Source organism: Molothrus aeneus, chromosome 1 (genome assembly GCF_037042795.1).
Source record: "Molothrus aeneus isolate 106 chromosome 1, BPBGC_Maene_1.0, whole genome shotgun sequence".
Classification (NCBI taxonomy): domain Eukaryota; kingdom Metazoa; phylum Chordata; class Aves; order Passeriformes; family Icteridae; genus Molothrus; species Molothrus aeneus.
In genome coordinates, this window is record NC_089646.1 from 112,109,319 (window position 1) to 112,133,385 (window position 24,067).

General features: G+C 34.4%; 1 protein-coding gene across 2 annotated transcripts in view; it reads left to right on the forward strand.

The window, feature by feature from the left end:
• The window catches only part of SNTG1 (syntrophin gamma 1), a 320,654-nt gene that overhangs the window by 232,791 nt on the left and 63,796 nt on the right, over positions 1-24,067 (forward strand). For both annotated transcript variants that reach the window (XM_066563043.1, XM_066563052.1), the window contains one exon: positions 15,493-15,531. In XM_066563043.1, coding sequence (XP_066419140.1) covers positions 15,493-15,531 — 39 coding nt within the window. The remainder of the gene's footprint in view (positions 1-15,492; positions 15,532-24,067) is intronic.

Here is a 24,067-nt window from a genome sequence, read left to right on the forward strand (position 1 = left end):
GACAGGAGCTCTCTGTGCTACTCAGCCTGCAGCCTGATGCCATCTGCCTCACTGCTGGCCAAAGGATCTCCGGGGACAGCACAGGGCTGAGGCTGTGCTTCTCCTTCCAGAGGCTCTTCTCTGTGCTGTCCATAGAGCTACACGTAAAATTCTTGCCAATGCTGTTGGCAGGGGGCTCGTCCATACTGTCTGGTGGGATTAATCCAGCAGGAATATTGCTTAATTGAAGCAGATAAATACTTACCTCCTGCAGCCTAAGTACTGTAGCTCCCATATTCCTGGGTGGCTACTCTGGTATTACCTACCATGACCAAATAGGACACTTTACTCCCTATGCTACAGAGTAGATTTTATTTTTGCAGATTTTTAACCTAACTTAGTTCTCTGATTTTATAAACAGTGCAATCCCATGAACAGTTGTTTTAGCACAACTGAAAGGCTGGGTACGTAGTGTGGATATACAAGCAGGATGAGAAAAGTCCACATACATTTCTGCAGCCAAGTTTGCCATGAAAGAGAAAGATCAACAAAAATAGGCTGATGTAGATGTCTTTAACTTAGCAGCTGGGGATTTTCTGTATTTTTGAATGTTGTAGTCAGATAAGCCTTCTTTACCCCTTTCCCTTCTTCTGTAGTTGTTTGCAATGCCCTGAAGTTCTAAAACCTAATGAGAATGTCTCTCAGGTTTTGAGAAGAAATTAAAATCCATGCTTCTTGAGATTCTCTCATCTCCTAGGAAGTGTTCCACACCATTTTGGAGCATTTAGACTACTTAACTTGTGGAATAATTTGTGTGAAAAAAACAGCTTCGGGGAAGTCAGATTGATGGAAAATGTTTTGGTCTGCATTAGCAATGGACTCATTCATTGCTGAAAATAAAGGGTGCAAATAAAACTATTTGTTGCTTTTCTTTTTCTCTTTGCATTCCCATTTATTGTGGCTGCTGTTTTCCCTTCCCAGGTGCAGATGTACCTGAGGAAAATGATAATCTTTTTATACCATTATTATTGCATAGGGAAGAAGTTTTACTGGGTGATTCTAAATATATATTTGTTTAATATTTTTTCACTCAAATACCAGACTACGGCAGCTGTGTAGATTTAGACAAACTCCTAATGTCCATTGCTCTGCTTTACTATTTTGTTCAGAAAGGAAAAAATGTTTCTCTTCTAATACATGCATTATGAAAAAGATAAACTGAGGGTTCCCATTCATAGAGAAGGAGGGAGGTAATCAAAACATTGTGCAAGCAAAATGATTGAATAACCTAAACTCTCTCTAGAAAGTAAAAAAGGAACATTAAATTTAATCCTCAAAACCTTTAGTAAGGTGCATTTTATGGGTAAATGTCCACAGAATTGTGACTATCATTTCAATGAGGACCATTCACAAAGAAATGTTCTGCTAAAGAGACAAAAAGACCTGGCATTCGGATACCTGTTCTACTGTTTCAGATCTCATTTGTATTAATGTTATTAGTGACTTCCATGAAGTGTTCTGAGGTGTTGAAATGAGTTTTTTTGAGATGCTCCAGATATCTGCAAAAAAAGTCATAAAGTTTTTTATTACAAGAGGAGTCATGGAAATGCAACTGCAAATATGAAACAAATCAAATATGAAACAAACAAATATGAAGGGCCTTTGCTTTATATTTATTAAATTGAATACAAGTGACCAATGATTACAGCGATGTTTCGGCTTCCACCTGTACATATTTTTATGTGATGAAGATGTTACAGGGAGTGAATATATTACTTTAACCAATTATTTTGTTCTATGCCCGGCAAAAAAACCACAGGTGGCTTCTCAAGCTTATATTTAAATAGTATGTGCATTCCATTTAAATGTTTTTCTCATTTTGAAACTGTAGCAATAATAATTTGAAAGTTTTGGTTTTTTTTTACATCATCAATAGAGTGTTTCACAAGAAGAAATATGTCCTTAAGCTAACATTCTTTTCCAGTTACTCTTTAAATAATTGATAAATCACAGTGTGTATGCATGTTTGATATCAGAATTATTTCCTTTTGCACCAGATTAACATAAATGTATCTTTATATTGCTGTATAAACATAAACTGTGTTTTAAAATATTATAGCAAGCCAAATCCTAAGAGGCTGTTGACAAGCTGTTTTAAACAGATTATTTTTAAAGTTATGTGCTTAACGAGATAGTCAGTGTACCTCTCCAGACTATTTAGCAATGTATGTCTGCACCTTAATTAAGCTAACTACTCTTGCTGCAGCAGTATGGCTATTAGCTCATTCATTTACCAAACAGTAACCATAAACAGCACTTTCATCTCAAAAATATAATAAACAGCAGTCAGGAAAACAGAGTGTGCAATTTGAATTAAAGAAAGAGTATTCCCTGTTGTTCAAATAGCAACTAGAACTCTAGAAAATCCAGGCTTGCAGACAGCTCTACCAGTAAAATAATTTTCCATTTATATAGCTGGATAGATTGCATGCCAAATGTAGCTTAAAGTAATTATAGCTATCTGACCTCTATTTTGTCTTCTGATCCAAAACCCACTTCGCTTTACCTTTGTAAGTTCATGGACTAAACCAAAATAAATCACATCTTATTTGTTTTATGCTTACGTTTTTTTAAAGCCATAGAAACAGACTCATGGAAACTTCCTACTTACTCCTGGTTATAATACCACTCAGTCTTTACAGTGGGGTGACTTAGGAGGCAGCTTGCATCTTGACGAGGTCAGCAGCAAATAAAAAAGAAACCAACTTGCCTCATCCCTGGTCTGTGTAGCTTCACTGGCCATGTTGGGTTTATGTTGTCAAACTACAACTCTGATGCATGCTTTTTTTCCTTTTGATTTGGATAGACAACTCTTTAGCTCCAGAAATGTTACCTTTTCAGCATAAAAAAAGACTGCTTTTTTTTTTTCATATTTACATCTTCTATCCCAGGCATTAGAAGATTGTAAAAGTTCATATTAATAAAGGGATTATTTTCAACAGTGCCAATCTTTTTATCAGTTTTTTATCAGCTTCTTACTAGCTCTTTGTATTCTTTGTCTCTGTCTCTGTGTTTACTCCTGTTATTTCATTTGTATTTCATGTTGAGCACAAGGGAGTCTACCAATACAGTGTTACCAGTGCTAAATAACTTCTTTTACATTTTCACATATGAATACTTTTATAATCAAAACTCACTAGATAGCCATATTTTATGTAAGATGCATATTCTACTTATCCACTGGAAAAAAAAGGAAGTGTCACGGCTAAATGATTAACTCTTTAGTATCCCAAAACAGAGGAAATAAGTGTCACAGTAGAATTTGTAACTAAGAGTGGGCTTGGGAAATATCCCTTGTCTACATAGAACCAGAAATATGATAGGACAACATGAGATCTCCTCAGCTGGCAAGCAGCAAGAGTGCAAATAGTTTTGATATGTACCATTAATAACAGAGAGGAGAAGAAAAGGGTTGATTGACTCCATTTTGAAAAGAAAATTATTGGCAGACAGTGACAAGAAAGGAAAGATATTGAATGTTCTTTTTGATCAGAATTTACTCAAAAGGTCAGTTGTAAACAGGTGATTGTCACCATTGATAAGTTTGACACAATCTTGAATAAAATCAGATCATCTTAGATACCAGAGGGAATATTAGGTATACATTAGTGAAAAGCATTTTAGATATATGCATTCCAAGTACATCCTCATTACATTACTTAAAACCTTCAAGGGACTGAGCCTCTGTTCTAAATCCATTTGCTATGTACTGGAAGTTTCTAGATGAAATAAATAGCAGTAAAGTAGGAGTTATAAATTTTGTGTGGCACAGAACAACCAGTGCATATGGTTTCAGAGTAAAAACTCTCTTCATATAGCTTTATTTCATTACTGGTTTTGTTCGGTTGTGACCAGCTCGAAACTAAATCTTTTGCAAATTGTAATGTGTGTGTTAACATCCACCTAATTACTGCTAGGAACAGTTAGTAGTCATGCTGAAAGACTAATTCTGTATTTGATGAAATTGCTGCCTTCACACATCTTTGGGATTCTCTTCTGTGGCTTTGAGCATATGCTCTCACATCAGTATATGCTTTATGAATAGGCATGATACTAATCAGATATTCAGTTGCTTTGTTCAGTTCAATTTCTAAAAATTACACACCATTTATATATATATATTACTATTTTAAGTGTTTTTATAATAATGTCAAATTTATGCAGTTAATTCTCTCATTGTGACAATACATATTAATGTAACCTCATATAATTTTACTCATTACGCAGCATCTGTTTTTATTAGAGCTTGACATATGCATTTCACTTGCAAATTATAGCTTTTATGTTCTACTTATGCCATTGTCTTCATTATACCTTTGTTGAATAATTTGTTTCCTGATTTTTATTTTAACTATAGTGCTGGAGTAATTTTCTCGGTAAGTGTGCGTGTGCTTTTTTCTTTCAGGAAAGATGATGTCCATAATAGACAACTGAAATTTCACTAAAGTAATGGGAGAAGACATTGTGGGGAAAAAAAAAAAGAAAATTTTTTTAATTGATTCCAGTAATTTAAGTGTTATAAGGACAATTCTTCCTTTGATATCGCTTTTAATGTTGGAACTTAGAGAACTGTACACATCTTGGTATCTTGAAAATGTGGGATAGTATTACTTGTATTTATAACCTTATGACATTATAGAATCTTAGAATGTCAGGTTGAAAGGGGACATCGAGGATGGTCTGATCCAGTCTTTCTTGGTAAAGGTACAGTCTATACAAAATTCCCAGAACCCCATTCAGGTGAATCTTAAAAGTATCCAAAGCTGGGGAATCCACTGCTTCCCTGAGGAGGTTATTCCAATGACTGATTGTTCTCATTGTCAAAAATTTTCCTCTTGTGTTAAATTGGAATCTCCCGGCGAGTGTCTTGTACTTATTACCCCTGTGTTTTCCCTGTGACTCCTTGTAAAAAGGAAGTCTCCATCTTTGTAATCACCTTTTAAATACTGGTGCATGGTAATAAGGTCTCCCCTAACCCCTCTATTTTCAAGGCTGAACAATCCCAGTTCTTTTAAGCTTCCTTATATGGCAGGCTTCCCAGTCTTTTGATTGTCTTTGTGGCCCTTCTGTAACTCTCTCTAAATCATGTTTGAACTACAAGAAATACTGATAGAGCAAAAATCTATACTTTTGACTTAACAATCTCCTTTACTGCTGAAATGCAATTAGACAGGGAGTTGCTGTTCTGAAATCTGTCCAAAATGCACACTTAAGTAAAAGTCATCTATAAATTTGCTTGTAACATCCTTAATGCCTGTCTTAGCCATTCTTAATGCCACTAAATAGGAAGTTTATGGGAGGTTTGAGAAAATCCCGTTGATCTTAACTATTATACGGCTTCCTATTTAAGGATTAAAAGACTGTATCCAAAGCAGGAAAAATATGCCATCTATTACTAGTGTCAGCTTAACAATATTGTTAAAATTAAATTGTCCTTTAACACACTTCTCAAAGAAGAATGAAAAAAAAGTCTGAGATGAAAGTGAATTCATTTGTGCAAAAATCTTTACCTTACTCTTTTTTCTCCCTTGAGAAAATCTTCTACTGCTTGGCCTACCTTTCATCCATGGTTCCACTGACACACAGCTCTTTACACTTGCATTTGACCATATTGATCAGTATTTGAGCATTTCTTTTCAGAAATACCAGAAGATACTTGAGAAAACCCATATTTACAGAGATTTTTGCATACTATTTTTTAATGAATTCTTAGTCATGAGGTCAAATTGGAGATCAATAGAGAGTACTGTATTCCTTAGAAGGGAATGAAATTCAAGACTTTTTAAGCTAAGGCTCAACAGCTTGTTAAGAGAAGGAAGGTTAAGGAGAGTCCAATCTTTCCTATTTATGGCAATCTGGAAGCTTTATTGCAAAAGAGGTTCTCATTAAAAGTCAGCTCAGGATATAACTGAATACAGTGCTAGAGACAGTCTGCGATTAATCTGAATAGAGAGCAGAGTGATATCAGGAGGAGGGGCAGGGTGTATTTTATAAATATGAGGATATGACTTTTAACTATACAAGCACTACAAAATAATTTTGTAGTGTTTCAAGTGAAATTTAAAATGATCAGTTATACAGATGAATAGGGAGCTTCCAGCAAAAACAGGTACTGAAAAACTCTGGTGTTTATAATGATCTTATATATGAAATTTCTTTTTCTTTTGTAATATAAAATTTAGCAATTGTGTTGATACCATGTTTATTATCATGTGAACCTAATTCTCAACCCCTATTTCATCTTATGTCAAGCAAATTATCTAATTAATGTAATAACAAGTGATTTTTTTAGCTTACAAGAAGTTGATCTGGTCCTGTCAGACAAATTGTCTCATAAATATTGCTGTTATTCCTGAGAGCTTCAAGAGAATAGAATTGTGTAATTCTTTTAGATAGAAGAAGTGAAATGTGACATAACACAACAAAGACAAGATGTTTCTATAATTTTATTTTTAATCCACTCAAACTAAAGTAAATGAATGGGTTGATTATGAAGTGATGGAAGATATAATACCCGTAAAGACTAAAGAAAACCTCTTTAGCTTTGTTGCCTCAGGTAAAGGTATTTGTTTGTTCTACTGAAAACTGGCAAATTTAATGAATTTTGACATCAGGAATTAATTTAGACTGGTATGCTGTGGTGTAAGTATTAAATGTGTTTTAAAAATCACTTGCTACATTTCTATTAGGTTCTGTCAAGGCAGTTAATTGTCTCCTTTTATGTACAATTGTGACGACATAAAATTCCTCATTTCTTCTGTTATTTTACTACCCCTTTTGTCATATTAAATTCTGGACTATGAACTGCAACTGTTATTATCTGTACAAAATTGAGGAATCCTGAAACAATGCAAACATGGCAAACTGTTAGCTCTTCATGAGCAAGATCAGTAGATTGTCTATGGACTGAGGGCAGGGGAACAAAATATGTTGCAGTCTTCAACAAGCTGCTTTATTCTATTTCAGTCCAGTCAGAATGAAAAGACTAGGCTGGAAAGAGGGACCTATAAGGAAAGGAGCCATTTGACTCAGTGAAGAAGTGGCTCAAACGCTGTGGATAGGACTTTTAGAGGGAAGGAATAAAAGGAGAGTAATGACCTTCATTTAGCAAACATATCATATACAGAGTAAACCTCTGATGAAAATGTCAGTTGGGTTGTGATATATTTTTCTTCCAATACTTGCTAACAGTCCAGTTGGAAACTAGGTGGGAACCACAAGTATTGATGTCTAAATCCAAATCTTAAACTGAATTTGTAGGAGTTATGGTTTGCAGTTCCCTTCCCAAAGAAGGCTGAGGAAGATGCCTCAGCTGTAACGTATGTGCTGGTGAAATCTCTAAAGAAGTAGTTAAAGAAATTGCAAAGGAAAGCTGTCAGAGAGGGTGAAATCTGGAATGGGGGTGTGGAGAAGGTGATTGGTAACAAGTCAGGAAGATCTACAATAGCACCTACTGTGATTGAGAAAAACCTAGCTAACAAGACATTTCAACTCACAGATTTTCTTCATAGGGAAATTATATCCCTCCTCAGGCAGTGATGCATTAAAATGCTGCCCACAGGAGCTGAAGTTTCAAGCCTAATGACAGAGTAGATTAAAAATAAAATGGCAGCCTGGCAAGCTGGAAAAGCTGTGAGATTAAGGATCATTTTTCCCACGAGGAAATGTTGTATTGGTTGGTCATGAGTGACTCACTCCTGTGTGTGATGAAAACTGCTCTAGTGTCTGGACCTAATGTTGAGGGAAGTCTTCTGTCTACCAGGAGCTTAAATCTGAGGGATGTAGCCAAAGCCATCTAGTCAAATGATAATTACCTGGGACTGCTTCTTCATGCAGGCATGACTCATTTCTGTGTCACTCTAAGCAGATAAAAAGTGGCTGCAAGACTTTTGGAGGAAGGCTGAGGGGATCAGAGCTGTTGTAATGCTCTAGTCAGCTCTCCTGGTCATTCAGGAAAAATGTGTGTCATTCAGTGCTCATATGCAAAAGTAGCCTACCAAAATAAGCTCTGGCCTCTTTGACAATAGCATGAACTTGGAAGATAATACAGGGTGAAATGGAACTGGCTTTGCCTGAAGAAAAAAATAATGTTTCAACTTAAGAAGAACTACACAAAGGGCAAGCAGTTTGTTCTTTGGGTCTGTGATGGATTACGTGAGAAGCAATGGGATTAAACTGCAGCTGGAAAGAGTCTGGTTCAATATAAGGAGAACTTCCAATGCTAAGTGGAGGTTTATTTGCTAATAGATTGACTTATGAGACATTAAGAGACTCATCATGGCAGGACTATACAAATGGGTTTGACAAATAGCTTTAATCAACTGAATTGCTTTTCACCAACTGTTGCTGTTCTTTTATATTACATAGAATGAACAAATTCATATCAATTCATATCTTGCAACCTGTATTCAGAAATACTAGGATAAGATAAACTGTGGATACTATTAAAGTTTTTCCCCTATCATTCTGTGAAAAACTCTGAAAGAAAAATAGTATATACTGGGTATTATATTGTCTAAATGTTAAGTTTAATGAAATGGTAAGTGAAATGTAAAATTGAAGTTGGCTTATCTATAATATTTAATTGCCTTGAAAAATCAAGAGGTAATGAAATCTGGTATTTTACACCAGGAGAGACATATAGATCAATTTTTAATAGTTTAATTTAACAGTTTAAGTCTGGTTTCTGCTGGAAAAATGACATGGCTTCCTTGCTCTGTAGTAATAAGTAACACCAGCTTTTTTACCTCTTAGTGTGATTGATACTGCAGTAATCATACTCCAGTGAGCAACTACTATTATGATATAAGCCACAATTACTCAGTTGCATTTCATTATCTGAAGCAATGATTGTGATGTCTCCTTCTGGGTCAGGTTTTTTTCATACCTTTTCAATTCTTGTTCACAGTCCTTCTAATACGTCTTCAGTACAGAGACTCATGTTTCTTACTTTCAGATGGGACCCTAATAGCTTCCTCAGGCACTGGATTTAATTTGTTTTCAGTGTCTCTAATAGTATGCATGTTGCTGTTGGTATTTTATTTATGGAGATTCACTGTTATAAAACTCTTTGTAGCACATATATCTTCTTTAAAGAGGCACAATAGAAATATTGTCATTAAGGTGACATTCAGTTTTAGGAATGGCTGTTAAATATTGCAGGATTAAGTGATGCCGTTTATCTGTCAAGTTAAAAATAGCACAATGCTTTTTAAAAAAGAAAATTTTAATTGGAGTAAAATTAATTGCAGTCCTATTGTTGGAACCTCACAGATGTTTGAAGAGTAGGTTTTGGTTTTTTGTCCTTAGGGCTCCCATTATTCTTCCATGTAATAGGCACAAATCTGGTATTTCTTTCTGATATCCATCCATTACTTTTGTGCTTGTGCTGTTCAATGTATCACTGAATCTCTTTGAGTGCGAAAGAAAAAGGTTTAATAATATGCAGGTTTGTGATCACATTTCAGACGGCCATTTGTGCTTTGATAGCACTTTTACGTGTCCTAAATTACTAACAACTCTCAATATACAAATATTTTCTTTCAAAAGCTCAACACCTCTCTTAGGAATGATTTGTATTCATCTCCTTCTGTTTTTGGAGGTGCATTCCTGAATTTTAGTAGCTATATTTTTTTGTCCCCAAAAGTATTTATCAAATACCTGTATTTATTGGAACTCACCAAAATATGGAAGCTCTCTGCTTCTTTTGTACAGCTGGCTAATAAAGGCAGTCAGTAGGATTTAAAAGGAAGCTTGTTCAGTTCTGCTTTCCAAATGTGACCTCAAGTTTATCTCTCTTCTTCTACTCCTATATAGGATTAAAATGAAACATTTTAGTTTCCATATGGATTAAGATGATTCATGAGAACTGTTAAATTGTACCAGAATAAAGATCCATTTAGTCCTGTATCTGGTGATAACAAAAGAATAGTTATATTTCATTTTGTCTTTCCAGCCATCTGCTACTTTAGGACTTCTTCAGACAGCTGATTAGGGACTTCTTGAATAATGCCTACTGTGTCCTCATTGTCTATAAACTTTACAAATATTTCATAATTTTTTTTAAATTTTTTTACTCGCAAGAGAGATTTTATAACATTGATTATATAAGCTGAAACATATCATCTTGGTTCTCACTTTTGTTCTCATCTAGGAGCTGTAGTGAGGATGACTCAGCCTGCAGGTATCTATAGGAACAGACTGGAAAGCAGAGGTCATGCTTGTGCTTATGCATTATTCAGTGTTGAATCAAGCCTCTCCTCTATGTAACTGTTCATACATTCTGGAGTTTTTCCCTTTCTTCTTTCAAGGAAGTTGATGCTGAGTTCCTTCAGGCTGAGTGTGTTTCCAATCCACTGTGTCTAGTCTTGACAAAAATCCAACTAGGACATGAAAATGCTAGGAATGATGGAAGTAATCCTAATCTTTTATCCTTTGAACCATTCAGCTGGTTAAATATGATCAACACATGACAGAGAATGGTGCCATCACTGGTAGGTCAAGAGGCAGATGTGAATTAAATACTTCCTGTGCTCCCATATTTTCCAGAACATATTGACTGATCATTTTGCATAACTTAGCTTATACGGATTTTTAGTGTGAGTTCTAAAATCTACTGCAGCTTGCAAAACCAGCACCAAGAATTGCTATATTTGTTCTACAGGCAATTATACATATATTTGAATGCATTCACCAATATATGATGTATTTTGTGGGGGCTGTTGCATGCTTCTTTCAAATCTTCTTTGATTCTTTCAAAGCACATAAACTCTTGGACAACAAAATTTCACAATCTTGCCACAACTTACCTATCCCATTGAGTAAATAAAAACCTAGCAAGGACAGAAAGTAAGTCTATCTGACTAGTAATTTGAAGTGTTATGTACTCTTTCTTATCCATTAACATAAGACTATCACAGCACGGACTCATGTTTTTTTCCGAATTTTAATGATCTGGCTTCCTCTTTGAAATCACTTAACATCCCAATAGCACAAACTGTATTGTTGCTTGTCTTCATCTCTATGCATGAGATGAAGAACTATGTAATGAATTTATGTTCTTCTCAAGCTATTCTATTTTAATAACCTGCTAATGAATGTGAGTCAGCAGTTGTGTAGTGCAAACAATTGATAGAGAAGGTTAGAGAGTCTAAATTGTTTGGGGAAATCCATAAAAATGGCTAGCATAAATTAAAAAAATAAAAGGTTCTTTTAAATTGGAAAATGACTGTGACCTGCAAAATTATATGATATCTACAGACTGCAAGAAAATGAGAGATCAAATAATATGTGAAATTGTGGGGAGTATCTTATTTATTGCCTAAGTCAGCAAAAGGCTGAGCAGGCACTGGTGCCCACTTGTTTCATATGTTGCCTTAGCTGTTCCCCTAGGTACTCCAATGGAACGGTCTCTGTCAGGATCTCCTGTTGTCCTAACAACTAACACCTACTCTCTTATTCTTTCTTCTGGAGGACCGGATGTATTACCTGAATCTTAATTGTCTATTAATCATCTTTCCCATTATCCTTTTATTAGTTTGAGTCTAATTTACAGTATAGTTTATAATGAAATAGGATCGAAGGAAGTGTGGTACACGTAGAGTTTTCAAACATCTGATTGCTTCTATTTAATTTTTTAAGGGTTGGAGAAACCTGAAATCTCTTGATCTTACTACTTTTAAGAGTACTTGGTTCTTATTGAAAGATACATTTCCTCATCATCTCATGGGCATCCTGTGATTAAATTGGAATAGCAAATTTCATTAATATAAATAGGTAAGAAAGGGAAAAAAAGCCTAATAAATAGTAGCTCTCAAACTGCACTTTAAAATCCTCATATGGAAACTGAAAATAAATATTTCTGCTGTGCTATTGGCCCCAAGGAGTTCTGAAATGGTATCTCTGAGAGGAGTGAACGATTCAGTTCAGCTTTAACTGAATGTGAAAATTTAAAACCGAGCTTTTATGAGCTTAATCAGCTGCATTTCAGAAGAGGGCAACAATAATAGGCTACAATTAATGGAAAAAGAGAATAGTATGGAACAGTATTCTTCTGTATTACTGCTTCTCTGGCACAAAGACTTTTAAATAATAAAAACTAAAAAGCCCAAACATTTGCAATCATTGTGCATACCTGAAGCCAAGGCTTGCTCATTTGTGTTCCTGCTGAGAAGTGCTGTGTTCCATGTTCTTGTTTGTTTCCTCTGCAGAGCAGGCACAGCCATCACTGTGAAAATATCCATCTGTGGTTGCACCATCTAGTGCACAAAAATGACTGAATTTGGCCATGGGACATTTTTCATTATGTTCCACTTCAAATCATCTCCCTGCCCAGCATTCTTCATGTCTGTGATGTCCAAACATACTGTGAGATGAATTTTTGGAACATATCTAGTAAAACGTATTTGTACCATTAACAATCAGTTATATTTTGAACCAATCTTCTTTGATGGCTCTCACTAAAATATATTCTTCCCATCCCTGAAAGTTTTCAAAGCCAGAGCTCTGGGTGGAGCTCTGAACAATCTGGTCTAGTGAAAGTGTCCCTGACCATGGTAGAGGGTTGGAACTAGATGATCTTTAATGCTCCCTCCAATCTAAACCATTCTGTCTTTCTATGATACCATTATTGGTCTTGTATTATCAGCGCTTATCTCTTTCCTTGTCAGATGCAAGATACTGCAGAGACCTTATTTCTGATTCCTTCCTCCTCCTTCCACCTTGAATTGATCATTAATTCCCAAATTACTCTCTCTATGGTGTTCTTTGATTTTTTTTCCTCCTAATTTGCATTCATGGAAATTGAATCAGAATAGAATATCATCCCTCAGCACCTGTTTTTTTGTGCTTGAAGCAGAAGCAGGTAGTTCTTGCTAACTTCAAATCAGCCTACATTGTCTTTGCCTTCAGACAAGAGTCTGTTTTCTAGCTTGTTCTTCTGTCTCCTTTTGTGCCAGTCTGATTTTTAATTGCTCCGCACAAACACATCTTTCTAATTAATATTTTCAGAATGCCTCTGTTTTTTAGTATAGTATCTGCTGGTGTGTTTTATTTAGAAATATTACATTCATGTATATTTGCAGTGTATTGTACTGATGAAAACAAATTTTAATTTAATTGCATTAGTTACATAGTTCTGTGTGCTATGATTGTGCTTAATAACACATAGTAGTATTACAATGGGTTCAGTAAAGTTGGAAGACTGAAGCAACATTTCTCTTTTAGATAACCAGTAAAGTAATTGAAGATTTTTTCTCTTTTTTAATTTCTGGAAAAATGTTTACTTTTAAGTTTTAATTACCAAATAATTTAGGTCTGGAAATTAAATATTACTTAATATACATTGTAACAGGCTGGGAAGAACATATGAGTGCTGCCTAATTGTTGAACTTTTTTATTCTGTAATGTTCAGTAGTGATGCACATGAATGATAAACATTTACGTGTTTCTAAAATTAATCATTCTTAACAATTTTTAGTTTCAGGTCGATTTGAACAACTATAATACAGTTCTGAAGTTTCTGTAAAAGAATTAAAAATAATGCATTTCAAGAAATCACCTTATTACCTGAAAGATAAACATAGTTGTTTTAGTTAATCAAAATAACAGCAGTTAAAACAACCATGTAATGTATAGGTGCTTAGATTGTATTTTAGAAAATGAGCTGGAAATTTTTGAATGAGAAAATGATGTTTCAAGTATGTATTTACATTTTAGAAGAACATTAACAGCACACAATGCACCTAATGTACTTTGTTAAAAAAATGCAGTCTCTATGTTTGAAGTAAATAAAAACACTCCTAAATTATTTGAAATATAACTGTAACTTGCCACTAAGTAAATATTTACAGAATTTTGTTTAGAAAAGTAAAATTTCTTTTTCTTAACATTGTACTTTCAAGACTTAAAATTTTCAGGCTATTAGCTGTAGTCTTAGATTAAAATACATGGTTTTCACAAGGACTTTAATAGATTACTAACACAAACAGGAATTTATCATGCTGGAGTAATTAATATTTGATTCAGGAATAAATCCCAGAAGTCTTCAAGTATTTTTTACGTCAAAAAAATGTGGGTTTTATCTGCTTTTTATTTTAAAAAATCACATTAGATAGTTGGTATCTTGTATGGATTTATTTTATACTATTTATTTGTCCTTTGAATGACCTTGTTCCTCTAATGCTTCTCCTTAACTAGCATTGAAGAAAGAAGGAAGGGTAGAAATGTTCTTCTGACACTTTTGATGGAGGACACATTTGAAAACCAACTGAAATTGTGTGCCAGCATGTTCTTGACAGTGGGAATTATCCTTTGATAGCAAAATTGTGGGATGCCAGTGACACTTGCTCAGTATTTGCATGAGGAATTCAAAGAGCTTGTGACTGCAGCCTGGTTCTGAAGTCTGCAAAACACATTGCCACTCACATCTCTCGCATGTAGTTGTTTAGGGACAATATTGTAAACACTAGGGGAAATTCGGTGGTGATTCTTCTTTTCTTCTAAAAAGATGTTGCAGGTTGGTTGAAGCAGTTTTATGTTATATAGTGGTTACAGGCCTTCCAGATCATTCAGTTACATTCCATATAGAGACCTAGTTGACAATGTCTTCAATTTAAATATGTTTTTATTCTAGGTATTAGGTATCTGTCATGATGTACTAGGTTTTAGATTTACTAGGTTGACAAAAGCTTTCAGAGCTTATGCTTAAAAAACAACATTTTTCTTCTAATAATGATAGGAATGGGTATGTTCTACACATAATTCTCTTTGTATTGGACACTCATGTCAGAAAGCTGGCAATGTTTGTTCAGAGGGAGTCCATGAACTGCCGGGCTAAACAGAAGCTCATCAGGAATTAGGTGTCTCAGCCTGGTTTTCTCGTTACTTTTCACCTAGGGATATTCTTGAATGTTTTAGAAAAAATTACTTGAACAATTATCAGAAATGATTTTGCATACTTGAATTTGCACCTAGGATAAAAGGGTAGAGTAAATGATGTTTCCAAAGCTGTTCCAACCCAAATTTTCATCATTCTTTAAGGAAAGGAACTTGCTTAGAGATTGATGACTTTGGTGGTTGGCAGTAAGTTGCTCTAAAATAATTTTATTTAGAGTTAAATATTCTAGTTTATTTTATGTCTCCTAATAAGAAGAAAAAAAAAAGTAAATTACATTATGTTTCAGAATTTAGAAATAATTTTGTGTGCATGCTCCTCTTCTGGGTTCTAAACAGCAAAATGAACCACAGTAACCACAGAAATATCCCATTGTTCAAATGAGCTTGCCAAAGGTTTCAGTTCCTTTACTGCAGGAGATTTTATTTTCTTTTTTGCAAGCATAATTTGGCTGGGATAATCTAATATATGTATCTAAAATCCAGGGGTTTTTTTGTTTGTTTGTTTGTTTTTCATCCTAGTGACTGAGTATTAATCTATTTCTTTATTCATTTTTATAGATTAAAAAAATCAACAGGAATTTTCCCGTAAACCAGCAGGTAAGAAATAGAACATTTGGGCTTTTTAAATTTATAATTCTAATTCTCACTTGAACTATCTTTATTTTTTTGTGGTAGCTGTTCATTATTCTACCTCAAGAATTCTCATTAGATTTTCTTTAGAGAGTACTTTGGTGTTTTTACTTTTTCAATTCAAAGGGAATTGGAGTGTTTCACCAAAGTAAGAACATATCTAATCTTTTCAAATTAACCTATTTGATGCAGGTATATATTCTTTTCTTCAGATTGTGTCTTACCAATTTTAGTATAAAAGAGAACTGTTGTCATTATCCTTTACAGAATTAACCAGAATAAATCAATGTTTCAAAATTCTGAAAATGTATGGGTTTTTTTTTTGGCCTATTGACAAATTCAGTCATAAAAAATTAATATCTGCACAACTATTTAAACAAAATATGAATAAAAATTACCAAGGTAAAACTCAGTACACCGTACAGTTAAGTATGTATATGTTGTGTATAACAACTATTAATTATATAATGATAATTTCCACACAAAGAAACGTGGTAAGGGGAAACAGAGCAACCTGATTCATAAGAATGAAAAAATTGCTTCCTCATACAAGGAGAGAAATTGTATACGACTGAGCTGTAAAGTCACCTTCAAGAGGAGAGATTTGAGGAAGAAAAGTGCTTTCACCTCCCTTACACCAAGTCTTCAGTTAGCGAACATATTTCTCAGTTCCCTTTCTCTGGTCCAACTTTATATATATGGAATTGCAATGAGTGTAACTCACAAAGGCGGGAGATACCTCTATTTTGTTTTCTGTTTTTTTCATGGGAAGATGCACAAATGTAAAAAATTTAAGAAAATAATATAATACCACTAATACTAACATTAATAACAACTATATGGGTAAGTATAAATGAAGCTATAATAGATGAAGTTAGCATTTCCATTTGGAAATTTTCATAATAGTTTGTATAACATCAGATGCAGAGAGTGCAAAGATATGCTCCTGTCTCAAAAGAAGGAATAAGATACTGCCTAATGAACAAAAAGCAGTTAATTGGTTCCATTTTTACTGTTATGGTTCACCCTGAACTTACCTCTTTGATTTTATTACTGTAAAAAATAAAGACAGTAAAAAAACCAAAACTATATAAACAACAGTTAAAATGTTCCACCACTCTAACATATAATTTAGGGATCTCTGCTGTTTTTGCGCCCTTGGCACATGGGGTCAACAAGGCATTTTATTCTTCATTAGAACTCCTGTGGAAAGCAAAAATATCTTTCCTGTCTTGAAAAGCTTTTTGGCCATGATCTTTGTCAGGACAGCCTGCAATTATAATGCATTCACCTCTCATCAGCACCGATCATTATACTCCAAAGGAATTACTGTGGAGCACTTCAAGAAACTCAGTCAAAAGGTCAAACTGGAAAGAGAGGCTGATTTGATTAGCAGCGAGACTGGTAGGGTCTTGTTGCCTGTCAAATACTGGAGAAGAAAAAGGTTTACTTATCTGTGGATGTCTAAAATTTTAGGGAACGTTGAATTCAAAACCAGATTTCCTTTTTGGCTTACCTTATGTAGAGAGGGTTGTAGTTTTTTATCATAAAGGAAGTTAGGCAAAATCTAATTTAAATGAAATGACCTAATTTTAATGAAATGCTTAAATAATATTTTTGAATATAGTCAGAAAAGGCTACACAGATGTAAGGTTAATTTCTGTCTTCATGTGAAGCAAGTATCAACATAGTATGGAGAGAAGAAACAGGACTCTTTAATTGTTATATCAACACATCATTTATCTAAAAATTAAAATACCATCTCAAATAGTCTTGCCATCTTGATTTTTTTTAAATAAAATAAATTCTTTTCTAAGCAGTTAAACAGCTAATTTTAACTTCTTCCTACAAGCACATCATGAACTTGAAAGGTGTCTTCATCCTGTTATACTTTTTTTTAAAAAAAGAAGTTGTATCTATTTAATTTCACTTAACAAATACCCACAGCTTTTTTTTTTAATGAGCACTGGCAAGGTAATTGAAGGTTTTTTTCACTTAGAATTTTTATATATATATATATGTGGATTTTAATTAATTAAGTAAAAAAGGAAGACAGTTGTCAAACTAGAGTCAAGGAAACAACCCTTAGGATTCCTTAATGAAAATATTCTTGATATGGAGAAGATAATAGGAGCACAGACAGACCTATTAGCATTACAACGAGGAAACAAATGTACCTGAAAATGTGTGTAAGATGCTGTAACTCCAGAAGTGTTATCCAAACATCTCAATGTTGCAGCAAGTTAAAAAGATGAAGGAAAAAGTAATTAGAAAAGACTTGTTGCCTGTCCATAATGTGACAGCTTTCCTTTAATGCAGTAATTGTGAAAGTAGATTTGTCTGGAAAATCGTTAGAAAGATAAGATCTATTAATTAAAATTTAAGGATCAAAGGTGATGGGTATTGATAAGAAGGTGGTAGTTATTTGGACAGCATGAAACAATAAGAAGTTCTCAGAATGGTGGTAGTACATTTAATAGTGATGGAAAGATGGTGCAAAAAATACTGGACGCCACAGACAAAAAAAAAAATTGAAGAGGATTGTGGGACAAAAGGGAAATAAAGCTCCCCCTCTCTGAGTTGACAGTGATGAAAAGAACACTTGAAATGGTAAAAAATAGAAAATTAGTTGTGTTTTCTATATTGGAACTGCATGCATTGGATGTAAATAGTAACACTTAAGAGTATAATAGCAAGTAGTTGAGAAAAAACTTTATTTTGGACTCAAAATATACCGAATATTTCAAATATGCACTAAGAAATATGATGTTGTCAACAAAATTTCCATAAATTCAGAGAAAAAATTATATAGAACTCATAGCAGAGAGGCAGAAAGACTGGAATATTTCAAGGCTCGAGCCAGAGGCTTCTCTAGTTGATCAGCCAAGATGAGAGTGGAAACATGGGCATGTTTCCTTTTCTTGGAACTCCTGACCTCTGTTGAGCTGTTACACTGATTACAGCAAATGTCAGATCCTGCGAGAGCCATCGTTAGGCAGGTGAGTTTTGAAAGGCAGCATCAACTCCCTGCTAGATCTTTCCAAATGACAGGTAGTAAACTGTGGTGGTGTAATGAGAACAAGCACTGCCCATTCCTTTTCAATTCCCAGTCTTTTCATAGTCCACAATGAATTTGCAAATGTGCTGATCTCGGCTGAAAATTGACTTGATAGCATCTAAAGAAATGAAAATTAGGCAATCCTTATAAAGCCTTCTGATCCTTTTCAGTGTGAGAAACCAAATGTAGCTTCCAGCTAGTAGAGATTTTACTACATTTTATAACTCTCATTTTCTATTTGGGATTCATTGTGATTTGGCTTTTACTGGTTGCCATGCCAGGAGGATGAATTGGCAACATCTGGCTTAGGTCCACAGTGGAATTCAAGTTTAGATAGAAATCTTAGTCAGGCTGCAGTTCACCTCTTCCTGTTCCTACATGAACAAGTAAGTAAAATGTTCATAAACTGCAGCTGGGAAAGTCAGAACTTTCTGGCTCTCATTTCACTCCACAAGGCAGTGGTACAAAGCAGATATTGCATGTGGCAAATTCGAGGAGTAGATTTTTCATTTCTTTGATTATTGTTACATTCTCATACGTGTTCACAAATGTAAGAAATAGACGCTTCTCTACTGCATGGGCAACAATCAAATCCCAAGGTTTCACATGAAACAGATAAAAGCATCATGGCAGAAGAGTGCATTTTAAACTTCCTTTTCCTATGTTGTATGTCTCATCTCTGTTAGGATGAGTATAAAGGGTATGACCCTCCATCTTTCATATGCTGAATTCACCAAAAAAAATATAATGGGGAAGAATGCTATAATCCTTTTTTTTTGAGCACTATTTCTTTTTTTTCCACAAGTAGCATGAGACTTTTTGAAATACTTATATCTACAGAAGATAGGAATTTTTCATTAAATAGTTTTAACTTTTAAGGATAATGTGTCCCTCTAGAATGTTGCTGCTTTATGGGAAAAGAACTGGTAGCTGGTCTATTCAAAGTGGACAGTTAATAATGAGAATCATGTGAGAATCAGAAAGAGTGTTTAACTGTGTTTAACTCAGTTTTAAAACAAGATCATGGCATAATGAACTGATGCCACTAAGGCCAGAAACTGGGGTATCATTGTGTGTGTCAGATTCCACAGTCAAGAACCCTGTTTTGCAGATAATATTTTACATTCTTGATGGCCAAGAATGGGGTGAGGGGATACATCTGATGTAATTCAAAAATATACATGGTTATATCCATTTCCTTTTACTTCTTATATAATGTAATAAAAACAGCTATATCTGTTGCAGATATCTGCACCAGATCAGCTGTGTTGTATCACCTCATATTCTGCTTCAGTAGGGTGTTTGTTGTCCAGATTTATTAAAGTTCTAGAGCAAGAACAATCTCATTTAAAATCAATTCTAAAAGTCTGACTCGGTGAGTTTATTTAATAAAACCTAACTTATATTTACTTTATAAAGGTGAGTACACACAAATGTCATGGTGACTGTCCTGCCTGTCAATCAAGCCAGTGTTCTTTGCTTAGAGACACAACACATAGATGTGTTGCATCTCTATGGCTTCTGAAAAGGTGAATTCCATTGCTCAGGTGAATTGATAGGACTGATGGGACAACATATATTCTACAGATAAACACCTGTATGAAATAAAACACATACCTTTCTTTTTTAAATTACTAATTGCAGATTAATAGGCTCCATTGCTGTTGCATTGGTATTTTTAAAATGCAGTGATTAAGCAGAGAGTTCTGAAATATGACATGTCCTCAAAAGAAAACAAGTCTGTTCTAGAAGTTCATTAAGACCAGTCCCTTTTTTCCCTTCTCCTTAGTATATTCTTTTTTTCTGTTTTTTTCCTTCCTAATTTTGCATGTCTGTTGAATTAATTATTTTCCAATATTCTGTTCTGTGGTACCTCAGAGTAGCCATCCTGCAGCTCTTGAATGACAGTTGCTGAACTTCCAGATGAAATGATACATCTGCTCTGTCACCATCTGTTGTCACAGTAAGGATTTGATCAGGTTTATTTTGAAGGAAAATCTCTGGAATGAAGCTTCTATTGTTAAATGATTATAGAAACACACAGGGGAAGCTGAGTTCTTGCTGTTAAATTAAGCAGAAGTACGCAATAGGGTGTAAATTGTGTTGGGCTAATTCCCTGCCATTGTCAGTCATCTGTGGCACTCAGCATGGATTATTGCTGCATAACATATACCCTTGAAAGGCTTATGTTGCTTATTGATACTTAATTGAGCTTTCTGTAAAATAAACTGAATATCTCGATCTATATATATATCTATCTATATCAAAAAGTTTCAGTGCTTGACATGAAATATTTTTCCCTGAGCAGTTTCTGTAATTGTTTTAGATGCTTCTGACGCAGTCTTTGTTATAAAAACTTTGCTTCCTATGGCCAATAAAAGATTTTTCTTCCTTATACATTGTAGTTTAGAATAGCTTCTGAAGTTCAGGGCATAAAAATTTTTAGAAGGGCAATACACATGGTAGGTTGTTAAAGACTTTAAGCTGAGGAAACCATGTTGACTTTTGAGAGGAAGGTCAGACAGCTTCCTGAAGCTAGTTGATTACCTGATGAGCTAGATAAAATTCATGTTGTGAGTCACTTGATGCAGTTATTGGATAGCAATGCTTCTGTCCTAGGGCTGCATACCTTATAGCTCATGAGAGGATGAAAGTAAATGGGACACCTGCTGGAAATTTAGATGATACAAAAGAGTGATTAGATCAAGTTCTTATTTAAATCTCAAAATATAAGTCTCAAGCTGTGCATCAAATACTTTCTGCATGTCCAGGAAATTCAACTTTGCCTCAAGTGGAATTTCATCCTCATTTACATATTTTTCTCATTTATTTTCTTGTATTTTTTTTTCTAGTACTAACTCATTAGTGTTACAAGTATAAGCTTTTTTTCCCCCCACCTGCAATCTTAATATCTCTCTCTGAAAATTCCTTTCAGTAAGAATAGGTTTTCTTGACCAAATTCAATGACCACATCTGTGTTGGCTGTATATTCATACTTTAGTCAATACAGGGGTGAATGTACTGTATCTCCACTAAAGGTTTAAATAGGGCAGGTGAATGAGGGGGTTCTAAATGCCTTGCTCCATTGTAGACCTTTCAAAGTGAGTGAAACAAACAGACATGTCCCACAGTTACACAATAAATTGATAAGTAGATAAAAAATTGTTACTTACTTTTGGATTTGAGAAGAAGAGTTACTAGTTATTGTACATTGGTGCTCTAAACAAATAAGCAGATAAATATAAATAAATAAATACATGTGAATTAAAAATGTATATATTTATGCCTATTTTGGGGTGATAGCTGTGGCTTAAATGCATTTAACTGTGAAGTGGACAACCTGATCTACTGTTTCTGAGATTAAGGTACTCTTACTAGATCCTTCACCTTCTACTTACACACTTGGGTGTGAATTCAGGCTCATTCTGATCCCACAGGTCTTGTGTGTCTTTCTGTATAGTGCCGTAGCTTCAAAAGGAGTCATATACCTCAACTGTTTGGTCAGTGGTTAGGTTAGAGGATGAAAGAAACAGGTCTGACAGACTGACTTTGTGAATGCTGTAATTTCTATGTTACAATAATAGGAGCTTTCCCTTCAGCTGCTACCTTTTGCAACAGGATGATCTTAACATCGTAATAAAACTTGATCCTGTCTGAATGCATCCCAAGGTGTTCTGAATCAGAATGCCATAGCAGATGTAATCAAAGGAATAATTTCTTCCTGTTTTGTCATAACATGAACAAATACTTGTTCTCCTCAGAAGCTTAATTCTGTATCTATGGTGAGGTCAGACAGTGAGAAACCACTTAGTTTAAATAACAGTCAAAGGCATTGCTTTTATTGCATCATTTTACCCCATCTTCTATTCATATGCATGACATGAGTAAATCCCACTTTAAACATATTTGGATCTGATACATTGCCATTTACCCAAGAAACGGGATATGTAACATAATGGGACAGTGGAAGGGGATGCCTGCAATTTAAAGGACAGATTTTCTGCAGGATTTGGATATTTATGATATCTAAAACTGGAAATAAGTAGCAAACATTAAACCAAGAAAGGGCCTTTTATTCTACTAGAATGAATGTTTCCATTTTTTTCATGTATCTTCTGGTTGGATGGGATAGCTACTATCCAAACAGGCCAACAAAGCAGCGGGACATGAAGCAACTTTCAGCATTCTTGATTGGAAATAGATGCCTTAATGATGCATATGTCCTGTAGAAGTTCCTGAAAAATGGTAACAAAGAGAGAAAATAAGGAAAAGTGGGAAACAGTCACTGTCTTGAGCCTGTCTGAGTTCAAGAAGTTTTTGGACAATGCTTATGATACTATTCTTAGGTGTGTTCTGTGCAGGGCTAGGAGTTGGACTGAATCATCCTGGTGGGTCCTTTCCAACTCAGCATATTCCATGATATCCACAAAATAAATAGGTCTTTCTTTTCTTTTCCTTTTTTTTTTTTTCCCCAGTTATACTTGGAAAGATTAAGTATAGGTGAAACTTTTTTTCCTCTAGCCTGACCTTAAATTAGGAATTGTTAATATCTGTAGCTTATAGATATGAATTTGTTCTGTCTGATCAGATTGTAATTTTCATTGGAGGCTGAGGCTAGAAATAAAAATGTTGCAATGCTTTATTGTAATGTCTGTTTTATTGCCTCAAGTGAGTGTAAAAGTTCCCAGGAAAAACATTAATTTTAGTATACTAGAAGGAAGGTGTTCAGTAAGCCTATACACGCATTATTCCTTGGGGAATTGTATCATCTAAAGAAATTAATTGGAATCAATGAAGCATATGCTTTAACTATAGATTTTCTATTGGAGGAGCAGATGGGACTCAAAAAGGTGTAAATAAAGTATATTTAATTACAGTTCACTTCAAGAGGAGAAATTAATAACACTTCATTTTTCTCATTACTTATTCTACATCTGTGCAGATGATTGGTGCTTCAAATCATAGCTTCTGATTGGAAAAATATTTATTCTCTTGAACTTCTAAAAACAGTGGTTAAACAGAACTCTGTGGACTGCAGGTGGTCATTTATCTTTTCTCTCTCATCACAATAATAGTCCATGGACTAGTGACAGAGTTGCTACCTGAATTTCAGAAAATAGTTGATTTATTTAATACTACAAAGCAATTGACAATTTATGGGTTACCTAAAAATGAAAAAGGAAAAAAAAACTAAGTATCAATCACTGAAAATGTGTGAAGGAAAGCTGTAAAAAATGTAAAAAAATGTAGCTAATTGCAAATGCAGAAACATCCCCTAGAAATATATAATATTACAATACTTTTTTGTCTTTTCAAAGAGTTATATGTCCTGGTAAGGAGACACTGCTCAGTGAGCAATATCTGTTATATGTTTAGAATATTAGAAAATATTTGCTTTCAATCTTAGTGTTTTTGGAAGCAAAACTTAGTAAGTCTGTCATATCT